This window comes from Bacidia gigantensis (assembly GCF_019456465.1).
Source record: "Bacidia gigantensis strain McMullin 20006 chromosome Unknown contig_134, whole genome shotgun sequence".
NCBI classification, from domain to species: Eukaryota; Fungi; Ascomycota; class Lecanoromycetes; order Lecanorales; family Ramalinaceae; genus Bacidia; species Bacidia gigantensis.
In genome coordinates, this window is record NW_025408593.1 from 720,157 (window position 1) to 744,634 (window position 24,478).

Consider the following 24,478-nt stretch of genomic DNA (forward strand, 5'->3'; position numbering starts at 1 on the left):
TCGGCTCCGGACGATTGGCAAATGAGAAGCGGCTGGATAGTGTACAAGCAATCAGCCAGCATCTGAGCTCGGTGAGCTTCGATGAACCACTTCGACGCAGGTGGACTTTTTAGCAATGGTCCGGCATCATATAATCTTGCGGATAGTCGACTTGGTGTTTGAGGATGGAGTAAGTCTTGCTGAAGAACTCCTAAACTATGGATGCCATGCGGCAGCATTTTCTAAAAACACCACGATGATTCTAGTGTTTGCTCGAAGAACACCACGCCTTGTCACAACTTCTTGAGAATGTCTTCAACAACCTCCTCTGTCCTGGCTTTGCCACCCATATCAGGGCTGAGCAGTCTTCCTTCGTCCAAATTACTCTCGACTGCTTTTTCTATCTTCGCGGCTGCATCTTCCTCTCCCAAAAATTCCAGCATCAGCCCCGCACTTCGGATACTAGCAATTGGATTCGCCACACTTTTGCCCATAATATCCGGTGCACTACCATGGCATGGTTCTCCAATCACAAAACCGTCTCCAACGTTGGCTGAGGGCACGAGGCCTAAGCTGCCGACCAAAGCCGCCGCACCGTCCGATAAGATATCGCCATAAAGGTTTGGAGCAACAATAACGTCGTAAGCTGAAGGTTGACGAAAGAGCTTGTAGACCATGGAATCGACAATCTGTTCATCCACGGCGACATCCGAGAAAGAGGAATGTGAGAGGGCCGTACGAGCAGTCTCACGAAAGAGACCGTCTGTTTGAGACAACACATTACTCTTGTGCGTAATAGTTACAAGAGGTCTCGAGTGCACACTGTGCACACCACTATCTCTTATTTTTTGCCGTCGTAAAGCTATCTCCCCGGCTATGCTGGCAATGCGGTGCGATGCTCGCTCTGATATCCTCTTGATTGCCTCTGCGATTTTACCCTTCCCATCAGGAGACTCGAAAGTTCGTTCCTCCTTCACGTAGAGGTCTTCAGTGTTCTCTCTCACAATGACAAGATCAATTGGCGACTTGACTGTCGCAGTAGTTTTTACTGGTCGTACATTGGCATATAGATCCAGCTTCTTCCGCAAAGCAACTATTGGGGACGAGTAGCCTACGACTTTCGTTGTCGGTGAGCTCACAGCTCCGAAAAGGGCACCATCGCATTCTTCCTTGAGAACTTTCACTGTCCTGTCGGGTAAAGCGTTGCCGGTTTGTTGAAATGTTTCAAATCCTGCGTATAGATCGACGAAGTCGAATTTGAGCTTGAAGCTCGTTGAGATTGCTTCCAGTACTTGTCGGCCTGCCTAGGCCAATTAGCAGGTTGTCGCGCATATTTAACTTACAAGCGTACAGGAATGACCTCGCGGCCGATCCCATCACCGGGTATCAAGCCTATACGAAGCGACCGTGCGGCCATCACGATACCTAGACTTGAGGTTGTGAGAGTTTGCTAATCGAGGCCCAAGTCTTCATTTTTCGGATAATCTCACGGGCCGATAAAGAAAAGGGGCTCAGGGGTAGAACGAACCCTCGTATGGCGCGGTGCAAATCTTGCTGTATGAGCCTTTGCGGGTAATACACATGTTCAATGTCAGAAATATAACATCTAAAACCCTCTACTGTTCAGTATAGCATGAAGCCTTTTAATCATCTGAAAGAAGTCCCAAGTCCTCTCGAGCAGGAACGATACGAACAGTGTTCGTATGTCCTTTACCACCCCGCCAGCCTTGGACGCAAACAACCTGGTCCTCCTTCTGTAAAACGCCCAGCTCGATCGCGTGGCCGATACCCCACTTGAGACGACCATCTACATCTTGCTGCCAATCAGCCTCGTTGAAATCTGGTTTCTTTTGGGGATAAAGGAATGGATAGACCCCGCGGTACAGATGAGAGTACTGATATTATTAGCTCCGCCAATCATGGTAGCGATATGAGCACTCACTCTTGAAGCCGTGGCATTGCGGGTGACCATGATTATTGGACAGACTGGTCGATACTTTGAAATCAAGCGAGCTGATTGGCCACTGAAGAAAATTAGGACAGACTTTGCAAGAGCTACACAGTGCACATACCTTGTCGTGAGAACTAAGATAGCACCTGCGTTGATTTCGAGGCTGGCGCTGACCGCCGACATCGCCACGGACTCCAGCATGCTCACAGGTTTGCCAGTCGCAGCTCGCATGTCATTGAACAGGCTCACATATGGAATTGCCGTTTCAGCAAGAGAGCAAGTTTCGTGCATGATGGTGACCGACTCTTTAGGATAGCTACCCTTTGCCGTTTCGCCTGACAGCATAACGCAGTCGGCGCCGTCAAGCACCGCATTTCCGACATCGCTCACCTCTGCACGTGTGGGTCGAGGGTTGTTGGTCATAGATTCTAACATTTGCGTTGCGCAAATGGCGGGCTTTCCGGCACGATTACATTTCGCAATCATCATCTTCTGCGCCACAAATACCTGCGCTGGTGGGATTTCGATGCCTAAATCGCCTCGAGCTACCATGACACCGTCTGTCTCTTTCAATATTTCATCAAAATTGTTGACCCCTTGCTGGTTCTCAATCTTTGCAATAATTTGGATGTTCTTCCCATCTTCTCCGAGGACTTTGCGAATCGCTGTGATGTCGCTCCCACGGCGAATGAATGAAGCGAAGACCATATCGACGTTATTCTTCACCCCGAACCGCAAGTCACTTTGATCCTTCTCTGAGAGTGCCGGAAGATCGACGTCCGTCTTCGGAAGATTCACACCCTTTCTTGAAGAGATCTTGCCATTGTTCATACAGCGTACACGCAGAGTCTTGTCATCAACCACGTCCAGTACCTCGAACGACAGGATACCGTCGTCGACAAAAATGGTGCGCCCTTTCTCAATGACCTTCGTAATGTTCTTATAGTCCACGTACATGTTTTTTTCGTCGCTGGCAGTGGCATATTTCTCATCAGTTGTAATGTTCATCTCAGTACCCATCGATATCGGTAAGTCCGCATCGCCCGTGGTGTTGCCCGTACGTATCTCAGGACCCTTAGTGTCCAGCGCAATAGCGAGGGATCGACCAGGGTATTGTCGTTCAGCCTCCCGTGCATTGTCAATGACAGATTGGTGGTACTAGAAGAAGGCCTGGGTAAGCGGCTCTCCCTCCCTGATCATCGACGTGGGGTAATTGAGTTTACCTCGTAGGATCCGTGCGAAAAGTTCATACGAACAACATTGAGACCGACTGAAGTTGCACGGTCAGCACGTCCAGGCACTGCTCATTTTTCCATGTCGCACCTTTGCGGAGCATATTTATCTTCTCCGCCGAGTTGGTTTTGGGACCTATGGCAAGGCCGATAAGCTTGGCTCAACGATTCCAATAGGAAAGAGGAAGCTGACCAATTGTGCATATGATCGAGGTGCGGCGATAATTGGTCTTGGGTTGGTACTCAGTGTTAAGGCTCGAAAGCCATTCGATCGAAGTCTGCCCGGTCGACATATGGGTCAGTGAGTCCGCCATGGCGAGCTCTGCTGGGATGGGCGAAGGAGGTGAATTAGAATGAGATTGTTTTTCCACAAAATCGAGTGTGCTCAAGAAAGTCCGGTTCCAAGAGCCTTGTGAACCTTTGTGTCCGTGTGGAAAGCTAAGTCGCCGAAGGTCAGCAAATGGCTAAGTCCGAGTCAATTGCAGTCAGAAGGAAGCAAATTATCGGCTTTTTATGTCAAAGGACTTCTGCAGCTTACCTTCAAAGATTTGGTAAGAGGGAGTGGGAGAAGGAAAACGTTGAAACAGTGTGGTGAATGCAATAGTAATTCATGCCCATGCGGCCCCTCGGTCGGCCAAATCGTTGGACTCTACGGCGGGCCAAGTTACGTTCTTGCCAAAAAGTACGCATCAGTCGGCGGCTTGGCCAAGTCTCTCCCACTCCTAGACAGCTCACACCATCTATCCGAACCCCCACTTCTTCTACTGATACTGTGTCCTCTGTCGGGCTGAAGGCGTCTGGACTATCGATTATACCCGCTTGAGCTCCCCTACTATCTCAACATAGCATCCTACGTGCTCGCCATGGTGGTAAATAAACCCTCATCTCTTGTGACCAAGCAGCTGATACACAGAGCAGCTTGGACGTCTTACCCATTATGTCTTTGATGCGGTCATAGGTATGTTACACACATGTTCTGAAAGACGGAAGTCAGACAATCTAAATCTAAATACAGTCTCTGCCTTCCTGGCCGGTGTTAGACGTTCCACAGGACTCACGTACGCTCCTTCCTCTCATCTGAAACGTAATGAAGGCTCGCAATATATCTGAATATGAGGGGCTTCAGAGAGCAATTCATGCCTGATAGGCATTCTGGCATGAATGAAAGCTAACAACTCCCTCATGCTGGGATCCTAGGCCCAGTGTCAATCAAGAGAAGATAGAAAGTCAATTCGCCCGAAAATGGATCACAAAGTACCTCGAAGTCGGCGAATATGTGATGGACAACAGTATCGCGGCATTTTCAGCCACTGGCTATTTTGAAAGAAAGCGATAGGCTACACAGAGATCTAATTTTGCAAGCCATCTGAGGATTCAATGCTTGGCGTTCAGCGTATCGGAATCAAGGGATGTGGTATATCGTATGCCAAGAGCGAATGAGGAGTGTTTAAGGCGTCAGCAAGGGGTTTGTGGGGGCAACGAAGAGATAGTCCGCTGAGATCGAAATGCATTGATTGTGTTTGCCTCTCCTATCAACATCGAGTCAAAGATTTTTCGAAACAGAGAAAAGACCTTCACTTCTCAGTCAGAATCAATGGACCTTGATAGCGAATTTTGAATAAATTCATATTTGGGTTCAGAAATTATCCTGGATTGATCCTTACTACTCGCGGTTCATTTTAGCTAAATACATACTTCAGCTACTTATCAGATCATCTTTCTTGCAGCACTAGATACAATTTCGCTTCTAGCCAAAGCATTGCACCTGAAAACATTCCAGATGGCGCCCCTTCCAACAGATGTGCTCGTCCGAGTGACGGCTGGCCCCACTTACGACCCCTCCACCCACCAGACAGTCCTCGTCAACTCTGCGACACCAACACACATTACTTCTCCGAATTGTACAGCCAACCTCTCGGTCCGCATACAGAACTACAGAGGTATTTCTCACTCACTTATACTCTATAGCCACATAATCTATACCGTTCTAATATCTGCCAGGTCTGCCCCCCAATTCTCCTAAAACCTCGCCATACTTTTCCCACCCCACCCACAAATCTGACCAATACTCCATCTCCTTCACGCTTTTACCACATAAGACCATATCCGGTCAATCCCTCGTCTTTGGCAACGACATCGACCACCCTGTCCGCGATAAATTGCCCTATGGCACCGGAGCGGCCTTCAAGATCCTTAAGCGGGTAATAGATCCTGGATTAGACGGAGATCTGTATGCAGATAAGCCGCATCTATATGGCTGTGCGTTGAGTAGCCTCAATGTTATCAATGTTGGGGAGAAGGTGAAGGAGGGGCAGGAGCCGACGAAAGATGGCGAATTGGAGGAGGTGATTGAAGAAGGCGGGGATGGGGATGGAGCGGAGTGGAGGACGAAGAAGGATGTCCCTGAAACAGCTGGGAAGAGAAGGAGTTGGTTTCTGGGGAGCGGAAAGCCGGAGACTTGGAAATGGGAGGAAGGCAGAGTTTATAAGTGCGACTTCTTCAACCCATATCTGGACTTCAATGGTTAGCATTCTTTTGCACTTCTTATGCGAGTGCGATGTTGCTCCTATGATGAAATCCGTTCCTGTGGCTGACATGGCCAGATTTTTCACTGAAATTGCCCGGATTTTCATTATCCGTGCTTGGGTACTTAGGTGGAGAAGACTATTTGAGGTATCTCCCTTTGCCCTGCTCGATACCAATTCGGAAAGCTGACATACAGAAAGGTATGTGCTGAAGAACAACGAAACAGGTGAAGTGCTTTTCGTGGTGGTTTTCTCTTTAGTTCGTAAGGATGCTTTGCCCAATGACGAGCATACTTCAGTTGCGAAGAGTTCGATTGACAGGAAGGACGACCCAGCTGTCACACATGAGGATGGAGAGAAGTTCCGGCCAAGTAATGATGATGTTGACTGAATGACTAATTCTTAAGATTATGTCGCAAATAGATTTAATACTGTATGCAATTGTCACACAGAAAATCCAAGCCTCACGCAGTCAAAGAAAGGGGCATTGAAAGCATCGTAACTTAGTGTGTGACCAGACCCCGATCACACATTTGTGCTGAGGGAATCACGAGCATATGTCGAAGTCGGATTCGTCACGAACACCCCTCAAATCCCATTCAAACCGAACTCATACGAACGAAGATTTCGTCCGTTCATACATATCCCAGCCAAGGTACTAGTCTCAGACCGCTAAGACTTTGGTCCTCTGCTACCCTTACGTCGACTTCAGCTTTGCCTTCCCTAAAAGGAGGCTTTTCCTTTCTCTTCGACCAGTCCAAAGACACTCGGATGAATACTAACATATATGAGAGCTAATACGACCAGCGTCTCCCAGAGCCACACTTTAGACATTCAATCAATTATGCATCACTAGCCTGTCAAATGCCCGTAGCTCGCCCTGTCTATTTCTATCAAGTATTGTAGAACGGGTTTCGGCATGGCCAGAAACCTCTCAAGCATACCCTAGTGTAATAGGGAAGGCTTTTCTCGTTCAGCGGCTGGTATCAAGGTCGTTCAGCAGATCTGTGGGAGTCTCTGTTTGGTCCCTTGGTGCGGCCTCTAATAAATCGCTGTGATATATTGCAAGCTAATTGATGGCGTCACTCGACAAAGAATTGGTGGATTCCCAGAAGTTGTCGGAAAGCTGCAGTAGTTGCGAACGTCGACTTTTCCCACCAAATTAATATACGCAGTCCAGGTTTATAGATCACTAACAACTGTTTAGTAGCATCATCGTTTTTTCTTTTGGTCTGACTTCTTATCATCTTGGAACCTTGCCAGCAATGCTTGGATCATTTTGGAGAACCAGAATAAGTTGAGTCCAGTAAGCGTGCCACTTGCCAGCATATAGACCCCAGCAAGCCAAGTAGGTACTGGTAAGCCTCCTTGGGTGTTGAAAGCCTCCCAGATATCAGAGTACATCTTGACGTTTTGATACGTGCCCCAAACAAGCCGACTACCTCCAAAGGTAACGAGTAGAGCAATACCATTGATCAACTGAGCGGTACTACCAGTCATATCCAGCTTGTCCATGAACCAGTGAAAGTTCAAGAATGGAGTGGAAAGTTCATAAAGAACGAAATTGATGCCATAATAATTGCAAAAGGGCCGCTAGAATCATTAGCCACTGTATTCTGGCATTTTGAATACACCTACGAAGCCAAGCATACTGATTGCTACGGCCGCCGCTGCATGAGCAATCGCTCCATATCCATGCACATCCGGCCTCAAACTTGCAGAAATTAAATCCCACAGAAAATATCCCGCGCTACATGCCTGCACCATACCCATACTCCCAGTGTAGCCCCAGACTCTTTGAACAGCGCTCATCTCCCATCTTTCTCTGTCACTCCAAATCACCCACAACGCAGCTGTGTTGATGAACGTTGATTGGACAAGCGAAACAACATGGGCATCCCAATTGATTCGTGAGCGCTCCGGAAGGTCAGGGTATGTTCGCCGAGCAAGTTTACTGGAGATGGTAGGGGAGACGTAGAGGTTCAGGAAATTGTAGAAAGCGAAGGCCGGAAGGATCTCATGAGCATGCAATGGCAGCGTCCGCAATGATAGGGTTTGAGCAAGCGGTGTGACGATGCGAGCAATGTTGATGGGTGCGGGGACCGGATCACGCATGGCAGAAGAAGCAAGACGCGTATGCAATGGATGATGATCTGCTGAGACTGAGAAGGTAGCTTTCACACGCCTCAGCAAGAGGTATATATTAGTATTAGCTCTAAAGCGCCTTGAGGCTGGTCTAAAGTTACACCATTTATGCAGAGTGCGACCTCATTCGAGACTAGCGCTCGTCCCCTCTGGACTTCATCTCAGTCTCATCCTAGCTTCACCAAATGACTGCGACCGATCAAGTGGCCTGTGAATGACTTTCGCTTATTTTGCGCGATCACTTACGGGGAGTTTCGGCTCGGGAAGTAAGGATACAATGCTACATTCGTGGTGTTGTGACCCATAGACATAATCCTGGGCGGGGCGGAGCGGAAAGTGAACACTCCAGCTGTGGCGCCTATCTCTGTACCCAAAGCTTAATCGGAATCATTTACTATCATAATTTCCTAAAGAAGGCAACAGACGAGAAGGTACCAGAACACATCAGAATGTTTGCCACCACGTTTGTCTATATGATTGGGGTGCCCCATGTCCCTTTGCAATTGCGTCCACACATCTGCTTGAGCACCCTCTCCCTTTTCACCTTCCACATAAACACAAATCCAACGTACGTGGGAAGATGGGTAGCCTAGCAGAGCCCGACATTCCCAAACCATGGAGAGAAACCCCACTGGTGGAATCTTCTGCCCTCTCCAAAGCCGCAGGATGGTAGATGCGAACTTGCACCAGATGTAGATCAATGTGCTGACTCAAGCACTTGCAGCCGCGTCTTCCTCAAACTCGAGAATCTCCAACCCTCTGGCTCCTTCAAGTCAAGAGGGATCGGCAACATTGTCCGCCAAAGTCTTCTGACCCATCCCAATCCCGAAACGACACATTTCTACTCATCCAGTGGGGGCAATGCCGGTTTAGCATGCGTGACAGCTGCTCAGTCGCTTGGGCGCCCTGCAACTGTCGTCGTGCCGACCAGCACCACGTCATTGATGATAGCGCGCATCAAGACTGCTGGAGCACAGGAAGTCTTACAGCATGGTGATTCGTGGCGAGAGGCCGATGAGTACTTGCGCGAAGTGGTGATGCCGGCTGGCAGAGCGAGGGGGGAAGATGCTGTGTATGTGCCACCGTTCGACCATAAAGATGTCTGGGATGGAAATGCAACCTTGATCGAGGAGTTGTATGAACAGCCGGACGCGATTGTTTGCAGTGTTGGTGGCGGTGGGCTGTTCTCTGGCGTCCAACTAGGTTTGGAGCGGAGACGTTGGGATGACACCCAGGTGATTGCGGTGGAGACAGAGGGGGCGGCAAGTTTGGCGCGTAGCCTGGAGGCGGGAAAGCTGACGACCTTGAATGAGATCACATCCATCGCTACGAGTCTTGGGGCAAAGGAGGTCGCTCCAAAAGCTTTTGAGTTGGCGCAGCGGCCCAATGTAAGGAGTATGGTCTTGAGCGAAGCCGAGGCTGCTATGGGATGCTGGCGATTGGCGGACGATGAGAGAACGATTGTTGAGCCAGCTTGTGGTGTCAATGTCGCCCTATGCTATGACGGACGATTGAAGCGAAGTATGCCGTGGTTGACCAAAGAGAGTAAAGTCGTGATCATACTCTGTGGCGGATCTAATATCACCCTGGAGACACTGTTGGAGTACAAATGTGTCTATGGAGATGTGGAGAAACATCTCCCTCGAACTGACGATATTCCTAGCAATGTGACAGGATCGACGAAGATACTCAAAGTCGGACTTGCGGTGGCATGAGATGTGTACATTTCAAACAACTTGAGGCCAGAGACGACTGTATCATCTTATTCAACAGAGATGCGAGTCGAAGCGTAATTCTAGACCAGAGTCCGTCAAATTCGGATTGGTAGTACGCAAATCATGCGCTCACTTCCGTCAGCCCAAGTAGAGTCCTGCGATAGTTCCAATAGTTCTTCCTTATCGGATCAAACCTGTTTGCTAGCAGTTCTAGAGCCTTGCCAGACCTTTCCACTTGGTTTTCCTCCGTAAAGATGTCAGCTAAGAGATCGAGCGCGTGACTACTCCTAATCTCATCTTCCTTTTCGAGATTGGCGTACTGTTCGGCAAAGTCTCTGATCTCCGTCAAGCTTTTTGATCTCTTCTTCAGAATGCCCCTAAGATAGTTCCATGGCGATTGATTTTGCGGGGCTAGACCTATCTTCTCCTTTGCATACTCAATTTCCCTATTGATGATCTCGGGATCAATCTCGAAAATGACTCCTCCATCCTTAATGCTGTCCTTTGCCGGATCCATGTGTCTCCCGAAAACAATGAACCAGCGGTGATTCCAAGCGCTGTTGTTCCGAACATCTTCTTTGAGAAGTGTTTCAATGTACGGAAGCTCCGTTTCCCACAGCGAGAAGTGACGAACAAGCCATGACCGGTAAGACCATACATGGTAGTTTTTGGCATCTTTGGAGAACATACGAGCAAGGAAAGAGAGCTCATTGGATGGCAGAGATGGAATACGGCTCATAATTGTCTGGCGATGATGCCTTTCGCATTTTGTGAACATGTTCGCGTAGCAGCGGGACGATATTGAGTGCTTACCATATTTGATAATTCTTCAGATGTTTGAGGGAGATCTTGTTCAGCCATTCCAATTCTTGCAAGAGGTCTTTCTTCAGTACAAAGAGGGTATCTGCTCTGTACAACCTGAGGCCACGCAAGACATGAGCGTGCATAATTTCTGGAGATCTACCTTCAATACCTACCAGACGGTATAGTGAGCAGGGTTCATCTTGATGATGTCGGCGGTCAGTTCCAAAACACGATCAGACTTTTCGTCTTGGGCCATGACAGCTCTCAGGTAAGACGTCGCTTCACTATATTCCTCCGTATAGGCAATGGCAGCTAATGGGTTGGGGCCTCCATCATTTTGGGCGACTGGAACGACATCGTCCCACTCGGGAGAGTCTGAGTATTTACTCATTCCGTCAGAAGTAGCTGATGAGATATCAAGCTACTGTATTGAAAATGCGATTGATGTATTTTGGAAGGCGTTACGACTACAATGGAAAACGTTAATCCTTTAGGCTGATGATGCTGCTGCGATCTCAGCTGCAATGAATCCATGAGATAATCTTACAAAAATCACCTCGATCATTCGAAGGTCTTCCATATAGTATTCAAAAGATTGCGCGATACCTTAGTGGTGCTAAGTTGATTGAAGGGCTGGGCTGGGAGATGGCCGCTGGGAAAAGGGGAGGTGCTAGGTAGAATCTGGCAGGTCTAGACGTGACTTCCCGGACCAGTCGGTCACTAATGAATCAGCCTTATCTAAGCTCATAAGTCATGCGAATGTCGATCGAATTTTGTCCTCAGCAACCTCACTGTTCAACCTTGCATTGCACCCGAATACTGTAACCACGAAATGGCAGCTACATCGACAGTAAGGTGCATATCACGCCTACCACTCCGCTCATCCTCGACCCCTCTCTCGAGCACGCTCCGTAACGCTGCCACCCGTAATGCTCGTCTCAGTGAAAATCAAACATTTCGATCCAACACGCGCCGGTCTTATGCAACCAACGGTCCTTCCAGTTCTTCAAATACGCGCTTATATGTTGGCATTGGTACGCTGATTACTGCGGCCGCCGCAACCTACCTATACCAAAGCGGCCAATTCTCTCCTGGAAAGCAAGATGCAAATACAGGGGCGAAGGGCGTGAATACAGCGCCGACTTCTCAATCAAAGGGCCCCATAGATCCTAGTGGTACCGCTGGCAATCCTTCCAAGCACAATCAAAACGATTACCAGAAAGTCTACAATCATATTACCAAGCTGCTGGAGGAGAAGGATGAATATGACGATGGATCCTACGGGCCCGTACTGGTCAGGCTTGCATGGCATTGCTCAGGAACTTACGATAAAGAGACAGGCACAGGAGGCAGCAATGGCGCGACAATGAGGTTTGATCCAGAAGCCGATCACGGTGCAAACGCTGGATTAAAGGCCGCCCGTGACTTTCTCGAGCCCGTCCATCAAGCATTTCCCTGGATCAGCTATTCCGATCTCTGGACTTTAGCAGGCGTCGCAGCAATCCAGGAAATGCAAGGCCCCACCATCCCTTGGCGACCAGGACGTGTTGATAGAACGATATCTTTCTGCACGCCTGACGGACGTCTGCCAGATGGCGCGAAAGGTCAAGACCATCTACGTGCTATCTTCAACCGTATGGGTTTCGACGATCGCGAGATTGTTGCTCTCTCCGGCGCTCACGCACTCGGGCGTTGCCATACAGATCGATCCGGCTTCGAGGGTCCTTGGACTTTTAGCCCGACCGTTGTCACCAATGACTACTATCGTCTGTTGCTGGATGAGAAATGGAATTACAGAAAGTGGAATGGGCCAAAGCAATTTCAGGATGTTTCTTCGAAGAGTTTGATGATGCTGCCGACGGATATGGCCTTGGTCCAAGACCCGCTTTTCAAGACACACGTGCAGAGGTATGCTAAAGATAACGATGTGTTCTTCAAGGAGTTCTCGGCTGTAATTCTTAAGCTTCTCGAGCTCGGCGTGCCTTTCACCGAGGGTACGGGAGAGAGAATGACACTGAAGTCAAGCCACGTTGAGTAGATGATCGCAGAAGGTGGCCGATGTGAGATGACTCAGAGACTATGAAAGTCGAAGCTGTGTTTGAATTGATTTGTCAGAGCAGGATGAGCGGCTCCAAGCCTTCCCAAGAAAGATATAGCGGTGCCGTACCCAGAAAGCGTGCTTGAACCAAAGACTAAGAGCTAGACAGTACTAGACATAGAAAGCGCAATTGAAGTTGCCTTAATGTGGTGTCCATTTGGTGAGCTTTGCAAGCGTCTTGATTGTTAGAAGACTATGCTTGCAAGCAGCGTAGCCATGCACGTACTCTATCATCTTGACACATACCACCAACGCAGATAGTCAGCTACCTTAAACATATGTATCAAGGCAGTTGCAGCTGTCTCAGCGCAGGTGCCATAGATCAATCCTCTATAAGATCCAGCTCTTTCTCAGCACACTACCATTCGCTTGCATTGAAGCACACGTCACACAATTTAACATAAAAACACACTCTCACAGTAGATAACGATAGTCCGGGCTCAGATCGCCCATCTCCGCCTTCTCGCTTTCCCCCAACCCTAGATCCTTCCCCTGCTTTGCCCTCCACCGATTCTGATACAGCAGACTTAATGCATAAAGCAGGCAGCTTAATCCACTCAAACACGCAAAGCCAATACAAATACTGAAACCTGGTCTATATTCAGGGGCATCCTTCATCAGGAACGCATACGTTGCGATAATGCCGCTGATGTTGCCAAAACCTATCTGCCAAGCAGTACCCACGGCGCGGCGATGATGTCCACCTAGGTTCATGTTGAACCAGCATACGATGACTGGAAGAGCGGAATAGGTTCCCATTGTCACGAGGAAGAGCGCGCCGTATTCAAGATGTTTATGGGTGTGCGTGGAGAGTAGGATTGCGAAACCGGCAATGCTCATGGCGATGGTGAAAATTGTAAAGAAAAATCTGTGCTTCAGCAGGTCGCTGAAATAGGCAACTATCAATGCGAAGACGAAGGAGCAGGCCCACGGTGGGACGGAATGCAATTGAGTCTGGATCTGGGAGTAGCCGTAAGAGCGAATGATGCCGGGGGCGAAAAAAGCGTAGCCGTAGGCGGGCACGAGGAGGCCAAGATACATGAAGCCGCCGAAGAAGACCTTGAAGTCTTTGAAGACGTTGAGGACGTCATGGGGGCTGATGCGACGCTCGAGGGCAACTTTACCTTGGTCCGTTTCGAGGCGGGCACGAATGTAGTGGCGCTCTTCGTGTGTAAGCCTGAAATCGTGGTTAGTGCATGTAATCAGTACTAAAGCCGTAATAACGCACCAATTCGCGTCCTCAGGAAAACTTGGTATCACAAAGTAGAAGGCGAGGGCCACAAGACACGTCAGTGTACCTTCCAGGATGAAGATCCAGCGCCATCCATGATAGCCTCTCATTCCGTTCATCTTCCCTATGGCGGAAGCTAGCAACCCTCCAAAGGCGCCTGCGAGGCTAGTACTGCCAAAGAAGAATGAGTAGCGCTTTTGCGCCTCCGACCGCTTATACCACATGCCGATGAGGTAGAAAGATCCAGGAAACATGCCGGTCTCTGCCAACCCCAAGAAGAAGCGGGTTACGAGCAGTCCACTCCAATTTTTCACGAGGCCCTGGCACACAGTGACGAGGCCGAAGACGAACATGCATCCTGAAAGCCAAACGTGCGGCTTCAATCTCTTCAGGATGATATTGGATGGAATTTCGAAGACAATGTAGGGCACGAAGAAAATCGTCAAAGCGGTGTTGTACTGGTTGCCACCCAATTTGAGATCATCCTGGAGGCCAAAGATAGCGGCGTTGGCGATATTGGTGCGGTCAAGAAAGGCGAAAAAGTAGAGGATGCTCAAGACCGGAATGACGCGGAGGTCGACCTTTGCGATGAGCTTTGCTTGTGTGGTGTGGGGAGGGCATTCGACCTGGAGGTCGTCATATTGCGCATTAGGATAGCGCATTTCTGGGTCAAGTTCATTCCTCCCTGCGGGGGAAGGTTCGAAAGAGCTTTGCGATCCTGGCTTCTCTGAGAACAACATCAATTATAAATGCTCCGCTAAAGTTGAATGTGCAGGTACATACCAATATGCGCACCCATCATGACAATAGCAACTGCTCGTCGCAGTCGAAGGGAAAGCGCTGTCTATCATATACGGCGCTCACGGGTGGACATACGCTTACATTATTTGTAAATGGCTGCTACACTCATCCTACCATCATGCTGTCACGGTGGGAATTTCCAGCGCCAGTGATTTCGCGTCTCCCCCATTGCCGAGCAAACCCCGCAAGTGTGCATTCCAAATAGGCTTTCTAAGACCCAGCAGCTGCCTGACCTGGCCTTGCTAGATGCCGCATCAAATCAACATTATCGCTGTCGGCATCGCGTGGCGTCTGTCGCTGTCGAGTTGAATTTAAAATCCCTCCCCCTGAATGGAAAACGCAAGTCATAGCCGGCAACGGCGGATGCGGTAGCCCCGTTAGGGCGGAAACCGGCGGGATGGCGTTTTGCAGGGGAGGGTCTATGCACAAGGATCGGCTCCACGTGATTGCGTACGCGATCTAATAGTCACGAAAAGCCGGGATACGTATCCAACACGGTTGATTATGTCGGTCTTCTCGAGTAAAGACGATAATACAATTTTCTGAGGAACGAGGAGCACAGCCAGGAGTCTGCCCTAATCTCCGAGTCTAGAGCCTAGATTTCGGTAGCCCCTCGAGCCTAAACCTAATTCCTTCCCCGCCAGATTTAGTAAGGTATGGGAAGCTTGGCATTCTTAGGACGGGATCCACTTGACACTTCTTCAACAACACTTCAGCACGACACTCCATTTCTGCTCTTTCGGGTTACACTTTGCCAGCCTTCTGATTTTCGTTCACCAGCATTCCCAGCCACGCCGGTCGTCGCAGTCATCCTCGCGATTCTGCTTTTTTTTGCCTTGAATTTTGGGTTCTTGGATAACCTCATTCCTTTCGCACCATGCCTTCACTACTTGCACTCACTTCCTGATTTTCGCACAAGCGTACTCCCATACAATCTTAATGCAGACATGAATTTCTCATTCGAAATCAATACCAAAGCCGGATGGGCCAATGAAGAAACCGAGAGGAAGCGAAAAGAAATCGAGGATTGGAACAGTGGCCTACCGCCGAAGAAACCCAAGAGAGGACGGAAACCCAACCCGAAACCGGCCAATATCGCCCGCAACGGACCTACGAGACTTCGCAAAGACAAGCCTGTGAGGACAGGTCTTGTGACCGACGTCTGGGAGATCATCCTTGACTTTTGCCCACTTGAAAAGCTGCTGAAGCTTCGCGGACTAAGCCCCACATTTCATTCGGTCCTGTCGGGAGACAAGGTTTGGAGGGCCAGCAGACTCAATCAATTCGGCTCTGACCATCCGCCACCACCGAACGGGCTAGCCGAGTGGCAGTATGCCAACCTGTTGATTGGCACTGGGTGCCATGGCGCCGGTTGTAAGGAGAAGAACACTCGACGAACGTACTGGGCGTTTCAGCGACGCTGGTGTGAAAAGTGCTGTCACAACAACATCAAGAAGGTAGATCACGTTTTCGCAAAAGGAACGTGGGCAATCGCTTACATTGAACAGGAGAGATGCGCCAAGGAACAACTCAAGATGTATGAAAGGGCTTCCAAATGCATACCACATGCCATGTTCGATAGCTGGAATCACTACCAATGGGCGGGCCACCATGAGATCCCACCTCCATGGGCTTCAACATATGGGGCTCAGACGCCTGTCTACTCCAAGTACGACATTGAAAAGTTCAACGACAGACTCGAGAACTTCTTGATCGCTGATCCAAAAGGAGACGAGATCGACCAGTGGTTTAAAAAGGAAGAGCAGATTAATGCGGAATTTATGAAGCAACTGCAGACCGTTGAAACATGGATGGAAATGGACAAGATTAAGCGCGAAAAGGGACGTGTGGAGAGGCGCGAAGAGAGGATCATGTTTTATCAGAAGAAAGCGATGAATTTGTTGCCGCCCCTCGAGGCGAATGTTCTTGAGCTCTGTCCATCGTATGACCGGGCAATTCAGATCTCGAAAGCACCGTCCCAGAAGTCCTGGACCATACTTCTGGAGAAGCTGAAGCTGGAGCGGGCTTATGCTGCAACACGGCTCGCAAGGATCAAGCGAGCTAGGTATCACTTGGAATATCGGCAACACCTCACAGACAGATATCACAATACCCTGAAACGCCGATCGTCCTTAGATACCCCGGAACAGCGACTGGTACTCAACCTTGCCGATCAAGTCATTTATAACCTTCTTCTAGATCCCAAGGGGATAAATGAGGCTGATATCGTAAATGTGGTACTACGGGAGGTCTACGATGCGTACCAGAATGTCACTCAAGAAGATATGCCAATGACTTACGACCATTTACCATACCGTCTTATTATGGATGATGCTCGGCTTGTCTACGAGCGACGTATTATACCGATGCTTCGCTGCTTCAAAAATACTTCGAAATTACAGGATGCAAAAATGCTCAAGTGCCCTGAGCCGGACTGCAAAGGGATTCACGATGGGAACTTCGAGTTTGAGGACCTCATGAGCCACTTGCGGACCAAACATTACAGGATCAAGAACATCGAGATTCTTCCTCCTATCTTCGTAGCCAACGACAATAGGTCTCTATGGTTGTCCTATGAATGGCCTCGCAACCTTCCAATGCAGGCTGTCCATCAGCAGGCGCAAGATGAATGGGACATAGATGCCGAGATTAGCTACACTCGTGCCGTCTCCCCTGGTCGTTCATTGTTGCAACAAATGATTGCAGCATCGACTCAAGTGCAGGCTTTTAGAGCTTTACCAATGTTTACAAGCTCCGTTCTTCGTGCTGCTGACACTTTGAGGGACCTTGGAATTGGAAATCGCTACAAAGCCATCATTGCCCTTGAGTTCGCCTTTGGTGAATGGACCCAATCACAGACCATGCAGATCCAAACCTCGGAATTGAGCATGCTTAGAACGACACTCCAAACGTTTGGCTATGGTAACTTGTTTCAAAGCAGCTCTTGTATGCGTTGCAGGAACAAATGCCCGTACTCAGTGTTCGGAACCGAAAGTCACAACCTTGGAGAATTGGCAAAGCATTATATGAAAGAGCACTTGCAATATTTCTCGCCATTAGATGCTTTGATGCCATTACCAAACGACATGCCAACAGATCCTGGGTTTCCTGAAGACAGTAAGAATGGAGACTCAACTACATCACACATAGACCCTCTATTCAAGGTGGACGAAACCCTCTCATCGAGAAATCTTGAAAGAAATGCCGCCTTTGCAAACATCTTGACATCTTGACATCTTTTTAGTCTTCTTCGCCGCCAAATTCAAATCCGGGCGAGTTCGACAATCTTCCACACGTATTTGGCTCATCGCGGTGCTAATCAGCATCATGTTTACAAAATTGCTGTACATCAAGATAGCATGATTTTGTGCACGCATCCTTTCCCAGACCCTAATGAGCATGGCAACATTTTTCTTATTTCCCCACACTATCGGATTGAAGAACTCCAGTGAAAGCAGACCGTTCGCTGGAAGTCCAGCGGCAGCATACCATAGCCCCGCCCGATGTCGCACGACAGAATATGGGCGACCACCGTTGGTATCGTTGCTGAGAATTGACGCTATCAAGGCTTATGACATCGACATTGATGTGCACGACCGCCTCACCACAATCGCACCAATGCTTAATATTTTCAAGTTGACAGTCAAGGCTGAACAGCAGCACATTGCATACTTTTCACAAGTTTGCCTAGTATTGGCTTGTGTAATGACGCAACGAACGACTTTCATCTACAGTCCTCGCATTAATGAGTATGTTTTTACGATAACGTTTCCAGTGGTTGCATAGCACAGAGCAAGGGGCCACGCATCAGATCGGAGGAGAGAACAAGTTAATTAGATACCCCGAATATTGATGTCATCGCATTTCCGACAGCTTTATCAGTACAGTTCCGTTGATAATAAGCAATATATAATTTTGCTTCAAATTCCCTTCTTGCCTTAGTCGTGCTCATTGTCACTTTTCATGGAGTCTGCTAGCTTCGTCCTCTTCTTACACGGCCTCATCGCTAAACACAGCGGCAGGCACAATTGGAAATTTTCATGATTCATTCATCTCCCAGATGCCAAAGTCACCACCCAGCCTCCAACGCCTCGCTAAAACTTTTCTTGTCAACTTGAGAGTTCTCGTCACAGAAATTAGACAACTCCTTCCGCCCAATAAGGTTCTTTCTCTCGAATGCACAACATTTCTTTACCCCTTAGACTGAGCAAAATCGCAATATGCATGCCGATCAGCACCGCCGAGATCAGGCCTCCTCTGCCGATTCCACCGACTCCACCAATGCGCTCGTTACCATCATCCTGGTGAAAGAAGTCCAGTGTCGCGAGTCCAAGCACGGAATACAGCACCGGTGGATGCGTGGCCATGGGTGAGCAGGCTATGTTGAGGGAGAGGACCTTGGAGGTGAATATTATCAGTTTTGTAGAGCGGCGTAAGGAAGGGTTGTGAGTAAGAAGCCAAGCCCTGGTCCTAGATTGCTGAGGAGCTGGTTCATCCAAAGTGTAGGCGTCATGCGATCGCTTGGTTGGAGAAGGGAAAGGGGGCCGAAGGATGAGACTATCACTTGGACTGCTTGCAGGGGAGTCCTCTTTATTGTAGTGAATATTGGTGGGAGTCCTTGGGACGGAAGGTGGAGACCGCGATCCACCACTACTATGTTCGCGGTGGAGGTTGGACAGGCGAATTTTTGAGGGAGTAGCAGTTGCCGTGGGTCGGCTGAAAGCGGAAGATGAAGAAAGTTTTCTCGTCATTGGTGTAGCCGAGCGAGGACTGTCGACCGGAGAAATCCTGGAACTGGCGGATAGGTCGTCAAACATGTGCGCCGCCTTGTTAGGTCGGGCGTCAGAGATCTGGTCTAAGCCAGATCCAGTCTTGATACCTAGGAGTATGTCCTCTGCACTAGGTCTGTCTTCGGGCTGAAGAGACAGGAGACGACGAAGGAACGTGTAGAGCTGCTCTGGGAGGTCAGGACGGAGCTTACGCTCCTCATGCAGACCGGTCCAAGAAACAATCTCCTCGCGCAGAAGGTCAAGATCTTCATTATCTTCATTGATGGAGTCGGCATTTTTGTAAGGAAGTCGAGCAAAGCAGAGGAAGTAGAGAATCATGCCAAGAGAGAAAATGTCGGACTTGGTGGTGAAGTTTCCTAGTGAGCCAGTTGTAGCGTCCCGACGCAAAACCTCTGGCGCGCAGTAGGAGACTGTCCCGGTGGCGCCAGACGATTTTCGAACCATATTCTCTATTTGTACCTCTCCGAAGTCGCTGACGAGCACCCTTAGTCCTTTGCCAGAATCATGGAGTAGGCAATTGCTGGGCTTGAGGTCACGATGTATGAATCCATTGACATGGAGGTGGTTAAGGCCGGAAGAGATATCTTTAAAGAATGAATAAATTTCTTCAAAGCGAAGTTTTCGACCCTGAAGCTCCGAAGGCCGTCTACCTGAATCCCTAGAGCGCCTCCTAAGTCGCTCCTTGAGCGCTTGCGCGGACTCGTCTGCTTGGGCAGGATGTATAATATACTGGTGAAGGTCACCTGCGTTGCAGTACTGCTGCAGAATGAATGCACAGGGTACACTTGGGCCAAAGTTCGAAATTTTGACATCTTCCAGCCAGACATGCTTGTAGTAGACCAGGTGCTGGTGGGAAAGATGTTCCAACAGACGTACTTCACTCAGCACATTTGTGAGCCATACATGGTCATTGCCCACTGGCACACGCTTGCATGCATATTGTCCAAGGGGTACCTTGTCCAGCACATGCGTGACCAAGAGTACAACACCCTTACCTCCGCGTCCCAGCTCTCTTTCCACCACGAAGAATCGACTGAAATAGCCAGGGCTGAAGGCAGAGGCGGATATCCCGTTAGGAGATGACGGAGTCTCACTTCTGCTCCTCGTATACCTCGTTGAGCCGGCAGCATTCAGTGAATGGTCCTCTGCAGCGGCCACAGGTTCGACTAGTCGTCTTCTAGGTGAGGGGGGGCTGACGACTCAGCGGAGCCGGGAAGACTGTCTTGTAGCATGCGAAAATATCCAGAAGTGACAAAGCCTGCACCTGGAGCAGGCATAGGGTTACCATGGTCTTGAGTCTGATTGGTAGTCTCATTTGGAAAGGGTCGGTGACAATAAGGACATGCTGTGAGGTCTATCCCCCGTTCGGATGCAACAACTCCGAACTGTCGCGATTGAGGATCATACAGCACGACCGACTCATTGTGGCGACTGTTGCTATTTGTTAGCTTCACACAAATGATAGGAAGGAACAGCCCATCTACAGCACGACTTGGCGATTGTTTGTATACGGTACGATTGACATAGCGAGGTCGAGGGGGAAGTAATTAGCCCGCCATCTGTCTCCGGTGAAGCAGACAGCAACGTAGCCGACGACTAAAGTCTAGCAACTTGACGTGCATGTCTATCTTCTTGAAGTGCCTTTTGGGAGTGAGGATGCAGGCGTGAGATGAACGGTTGAAATGACTAGCATGAATTCCTAGCCGGTTCAATCAATTTCGATTGCAGGTCACGTGTTTTCGCGTTCTGATGCACCATTGTCGCTCATCGTGGTTTGTTACTAGCTTTCGACTCTGACAATTCTGCTCGCACTATATGTAAAAAGCTAATTTTTCATTGGTTACAGGAATCTGCTCAAGCATGCGATAGGAATTCACGTCCGCACTTTGAGCAGAAACTTGCAGACAAGTGACATATTGTATCACAATTAAGGAGATTAGTCCTTATACTGGTGAAGCTTATCAGTCACTATCCACCTCCTCGACCTGATGTAGCCTGCCCTCTCGAGCCGCATGCTCAACAGGATTCGTGACATTCATTACACCAGTGGCTTTTAGTCTATCAAATAGAACAAAAAGTCTTTCAGCCTCCCTTTCCTTCTCCTCGTCAGTCATATCCAATCCTGGGTCTGGTGGCTCCTTGTCTCGTCTCTGACCAGTGACTGGATTGACCTCCTGCCCATCGACGTTTGTCACTTTCGCTCCCAAATCTTCTTTGAGAGACGCTTCTGGAAGAGGTATTTTATGAGTCATCAAATACCCTGCCGCGTATCCATAACCCACGTTTCGGACGAAAGTTGATGGATCCTTATCAGAAAGCTCGAAAAGAAGACTAGTGATGCCTTCTCTGACTTGAGGTGCAACTAAGGTGGTTGACAGCCTGAGCAACCTTGATGGTAGCGTATCGGACTTGCCCAGAGGTTGGTCACGTTCAGTATCTGATGGCAATAACATGCTTTGCATTTTCTCCTGCACCTTCTCAGGCGCAATTTCATTGATCCTTCGCAGCAAAGTAAGCAACGGCACGGCGCACGCCTCTAGAGTTTCCTGGGTACAATTCTGAATTGCCCGATCAAGGATATCTATAAGACGTTCCGTATACCTGTTGGAGTCGGCATCTGGAAAGAGTGGGTCCGAAAGTGAAGTTTCGTGCGTGTTAGCCAATTCAAGATTGAGCAAAGCATTGACCAGATAAGTCACAGGTGGTTGCAAGGGGTTCGATTGAAGGTAAACTCGATCCAGAATAGTCAAGACATCTGGTAACGTCCCGTCAAAAGCCCTTACACGGTCTGGATAAAATTGATTGATGTTGAACAGAAGTTTCAGCGTCTCGGAGAGAGCGCGGTAGTCGGTTGTTCGAGACCAGTATACAGGTACGCCATTTTCAAGCTCGTTCTTTTGCAAACTCTGGCCGGAATATTTTGCTGCGTGGAAAGCAATGTTCTGCCAATTGTAAGAGCGTGGAAGACAATACTAATAGGAACAACGGACATGGTGGATTGACTCCGCCAAAGCATGGTCGTCGAACAGCTTCGCGAACGAGAACTCGGTGTTGTAGGTGATCAAAAAGAGAATACGAGAACATATCATCTCTTGCTGGCGATCTTCCGCCGTCACCTACTGAGAGGTCACCTACAGAGCTTTGAAGAGTGGGGATCTGCAATACATCTAATCTATCGGCAGTCTTCACAGCATATCCTGCGTCAACAAACTGCTGACGGGACGATTCCTTGAGCAACAGCGTATTGGCTACCGACTTGAGGGCAGTCAAAGAAGATTCGTGATCTTGCAGCGGGTCGTCAAAAGTTTTCTTCGACAAAGCTAGAATGTCTGCATTTTCTGGTGCACGATTCATGACTGTTCGGAGGAGAGCCTTACGAACTCCAAGCCACTATTAAGTGCAGCATGGGCATACAGTTATATAGATATGCGGGTATAATTAAACTCGAGTTTGTTCATCTGCGCATGGGATTTCGTTCAGCTCTTGGTTCCTGGCCCAGTCTTTCCCTTAGCTCCCTTTCCGAGACCCTGATTCATTAAGGTTTCCACTAAATTCACTCTAGCTACTTTGGTCCATTACAGATCGCTAACCCAATGGAGAACTCGAAGTCTCATTATTTCGATCACAAAGATTCCATCAATCTTCATAATACCTTAGAACAACCTCGCAAAGATGCAGCTGACCGACAGCGACTCTTCTGATAATGAATGCGCCTACGACACAACCAGCGTCATGCTTGGGTACGCTTCGAGAAACCCAACTGATGACGATTTCAGTCAGCTTGGCGGCTTTCCAGTATATCCATTTCGCGTTCCCTTAGATCAGCTCTACTGAAATCTAACCGGCTATACAGACATGGCCAGACCCTCAGAATCCTCCGTCAGCCCATCTAGCAAAGTGCAAGACCTGTGACAGCTTGATGTGCCTCCTGCTACAGCTCAATGGTGATCTACCGGACCAATTTCCACAGCATGAGCGTCGACTCTACATTTTTGCATGTAGGAACAAGCCTTGTCGAAGAAAGCCTGGGGTTGTCCGCGCTCTACGGGGTACGAAGATCAAGCCTGGCAAGTCGAAAGAGACCGTTGGAAAAACACGAACCCAGATAGACTCGGGCAAAGGGGCAGCTGCAGCCACATCTCTCAATCTAGGCAATAGCATCTTTACTCCGCGAACAAGCTCATCCCCGTCGTCTAATCCCTTCTCGCAAACTTCAAATTCATATCAAAATCCTTTCACATCTCCCGCTTCTGCATCCCCTTTGCCCTCTTCACCGCAGACGAAAGAACATCCTACAAGTCGTCAGGCTAAGATAGAAGAATCTCTAGAATTGCCTGCCACTTTTGCCGACAAGTTTCGTCTATCATCTGTGCCTGATAAGTCTGTTCCAAGGGTCTCATGGCCCACAGAGGTCTCACGTCCTCACGCATACTCGTCGTACCATCTTGATGCCGAGCTTGAGTCGCTGGAGCCAAATCCGCTGGTGTCATCCACATCATCAGCTACTAAGCTCAATGAAAACAACAGTGAAGGTCCTCAGGTGGAGGAACAAGACGACAGTAAAGCCGCTGCGGAGTCCGCATTCGAGTCCACCATCGACAGGACATTCCAACAATTTGCAGATCGGCTGGCTCAGAATCCGGATCAGGTCCTCCGATATGAATACAATGGTCGACCTTTGCTATACGCAGCCGATGACATAGTGGGTCAACAGCTTTCCACACAACCCTCGCACCACCTCCAGAAGAGAGACGCCAAGCTCACCACCAAAGCACATTCAATAAAGTTGCCCCCTTGCGAGCATTGTGGAATGGTCAGGGTGTTCGAGCTGCAACTCGTTCCACAGGCGATTGTGGAGCTGGAGGCGGAGGAAACGGACTTGGATGGGATGGAGTGGGGGACGATCCTTGTCGCAGTCTGCAGCCGCGATTGCATGTCAGATGGAACCGGCTTGGGGGAATGGTGGTTTGCTGAAGAGTGGGTAGGCGTTCAATGGGAGGAGAAAGGAAAACTAGCGAAGTCGTGATTGGCCGTGTAAGCGAGGGCCAGAATTGAAAATCTACTACTCGAAGCTCGGCATGGGGCACATCCTCATGAACCTTGGTTGAATATTGCGAATAACCGGAAACCACCAAGTAAGGGTTTGCAACAAGTTATTTCGCCACGATTAGCCTGACTTGACAGTTGATAGTGCAAGCTTCAGCCTT

At 49.0% G+C, this 24,478-nt stretch overlaps 12 protein-coding genes across 12 annotated transcripts; 5 read left to right on the forward strand and 7 right to left on the reverse strand.

The window, feature by feature from the left end:
• Window positions 1-272: 272 nt before the first annotated feature.
• On the reverse strand, window positions 273-1,396 carry LYS12 (homoisocitrate dehydrogenase; the record flags this gene model as incomplete). Its single annotated transcript, XM_044810509.1, has 2 exons — window positions 273-1,283; window positions 1,331-1,396. The coding sequence occupies 2 exons, from the start codon at window positions 1,394-1,396 to the stop codon at window positions 273-275; spliced, it is 1,077 nt and encodes a 358-aa protein (XP_044672483.1).
• Window positions 1,397-1,622: 226 nt separating this feature from the next.
• KY384_001984 (uncharacterized protein) lies at window positions 1,623-3,476 on the reverse strand (the record flags this gene model as incomplete). The annotated part of the gene is made up of 6 exons (XM_044810510.1): window positions 1,623-1,874; window positions 1,922-2,003; window positions 2,052-3,088; window positions 3,154-3,200; window positions 3,254-3,298; window positions 3,356-3,476. The coding sequence occupies 6 exons, from the start codon at window positions 3,474-3,476 to the stop codon at window positions 1,623-1,625; spliced, it is 1,584 nt and encodes a 527-aa protein (XP_044672484.1).
• Window positions 3,477-4,942: 1,466 nt separating this feature from the next.
• On the forward strand, window positions 4,943-6,078 carry KY384_001985 (uncharacterized protein; the record flags this gene model as incomplete). Its single annotated transcript, XM_044810511.1, has 3 exons — window positions 4,943-5,102; window positions 5,164-5,685; window positions 5,915-6,078. 3 exons carry the CDS (start codon window positions 4,943-4,945, stop codon window positions 6,076-6,078), a joined length of 846 nt encoding a protein of 281 aa, XP_044672485.1.
• An 821-nt stretch (window positions 6,079-6,899) lies between these two features.
• KY384_001986 (uncharacterized protein) lies at window positions 6,900-7,802 on the reverse strand (the record flags this gene model as incomplete). The annotated part of the gene is made up of 2 exons (XM_044810512.1): window positions 6,900-7,280; window positions 7,326-7,802. The coding sequence occupies 2 exons, from the start codon at window positions 7,800-7,802 to the stop codon at window positions 6,900-6,902; spliced, it is 858 nt and encodes a 285-aa protein (XP_044672486.1).
• A 645-nt stretch (window positions 7,803-8,447) lies between these two features.
• Window positions 8,448-9,547, forward strand: KY384_001987 (uncharacterized protein; the record flags this gene model as incomplete). The annotated part of the gene is made up of 2 exons (XM_044810513.1): window positions 8,448-8,524; window positions 8,557-9,547. 2 exons carry the CDS (start codon window positions 8,448-8,450, stop codon window positions 9,545-9,547), a joined length of 1,068 nt encoding a protein of 355 aa, XP_044672487.1.
• A 121-nt stretch (window positions 9,548-9,668) lies between these two features.
• KY384_001988 (uncharacterized protein) lies at window positions 9,669-10,742 on the reverse strand (the record flags this gene model as incomplete). The annotated part of the gene is made up of 3 exons (XM_044810514.1): window positions 9,669-10,305; window positions 10,361-10,456; window positions 10,591-10,742. The coding sequence occupies 3 exons, from the start codon at window positions 10,740-10,742 to the stop codon at window positions 9,669-9,671; spliced, it is 885 nt and encodes a 294-aa protein (XP_044672488.1).
• A 441-nt stretch (window positions 10,743-11,183) lies between these two features.
• Window positions 11,184-12,389, forward strand: CCP1 (heme peroxidase; the record flags this gene model as incomplete). The annotated part of the gene is made up of 1 exon (XM_044810515.1): window positions 11,184-12,389. The coding sequence occupies one exon, from the start codon at window positions 11,184-11,186 to the stop codon at window positions 12,387-12,389; it is 1,206 nt and encodes a 401-aa protein (XP_044672489.1).
• Window positions 12,390-12,863: 474 nt separating this feature from the next.
• KY384_001990 (uncharacterized protein) lies at window positions 12,864-14,482 on the reverse strand (the record flags this gene model as incomplete). Its single annotated transcript, XM_044810516.1, has 2 exons — window positions 12,864-14,407; window positions 14,464-14,482. 2 exons carry the CDS (start codon window positions 14,480-14,482, stop codon window positions 12,864-12,866), a joined length of 1,563 nt encoding a protein of 520 aa, XP_044672490.1.
• Window positions 14,483-15,428: 946 nt separating this feature from the next.
• On the forward strand, window positions 15,429-17,714 carry KY384_001991 (uncharacterized protein; the record flags this gene model as incomplete). The annotated part of the gene is made up of 1 exon (XM_044810517.1): window positions 15,429-17,714. The coding sequence occupies one exon, from the start codon at window positions 15,429-15,431 to the stop codon at window positions 17,712-17,714; it is 2,286 nt and encodes a 761-aa protein (XP_044672491.1).
• Window positions 17,715-18,617: 903 nt separating this feature from the next.
• Window positions 18,618-20,559, reverse strand: KY384_001992 (uncharacterized protein; the record flags this gene model as incomplete). Its single annotated transcript, XM_044810518.1, has 2 exons — window positions 18,618-20,437; window positions 20,469-20,559. 2 exons carry the CDS (start codon window positions 20,557-20,559, stop codon window positions 18,618-18,620), a joined length of 1,911 nt encoding a protein of 636 aa, XP_044672492.1.
• A 673-nt stretch (window positions 20,560-21,232) lies between these two features.
• On the reverse strand, window positions 21,233-22,625 carry KY384_001993 (uncharacterized protein; the record flags this gene model as incomplete). The annotated part of the gene is made up of 2 exons (XM_044810519.1): window positions 21,233-22,243; window positions 22,392-22,625. 2 exons carry the CDS (start codon window positions 22,623-22,625, stop codon window positions 21,233-21,235), a joined length of 1,245 nt encoding a protein of 414 aa, XP_044672493.1.
• A 318-nt stretch (window positions 22,626-22,943) lies between these two features.
• KY384_001994 (uncharacterized protein) lies at window positions 22,944-24,297 on the forward strand (the record flags this gene model as incomplete). The annotated part of the gene is made up of 2 exons (XM_044810520.1): window positions 22,944-23,066; window positions 23,125-24,297. 2 exons carry the CDS (start codon window positions 22,944-22,946, stop codon window positions 24,295-24,297), a joined length of 1,296 nt encoding a protein of 431 aa, XP_044672494.1.
• Between the last annotated feature and the right edge of the window lie 181 nt (window positions 24,298-24,478).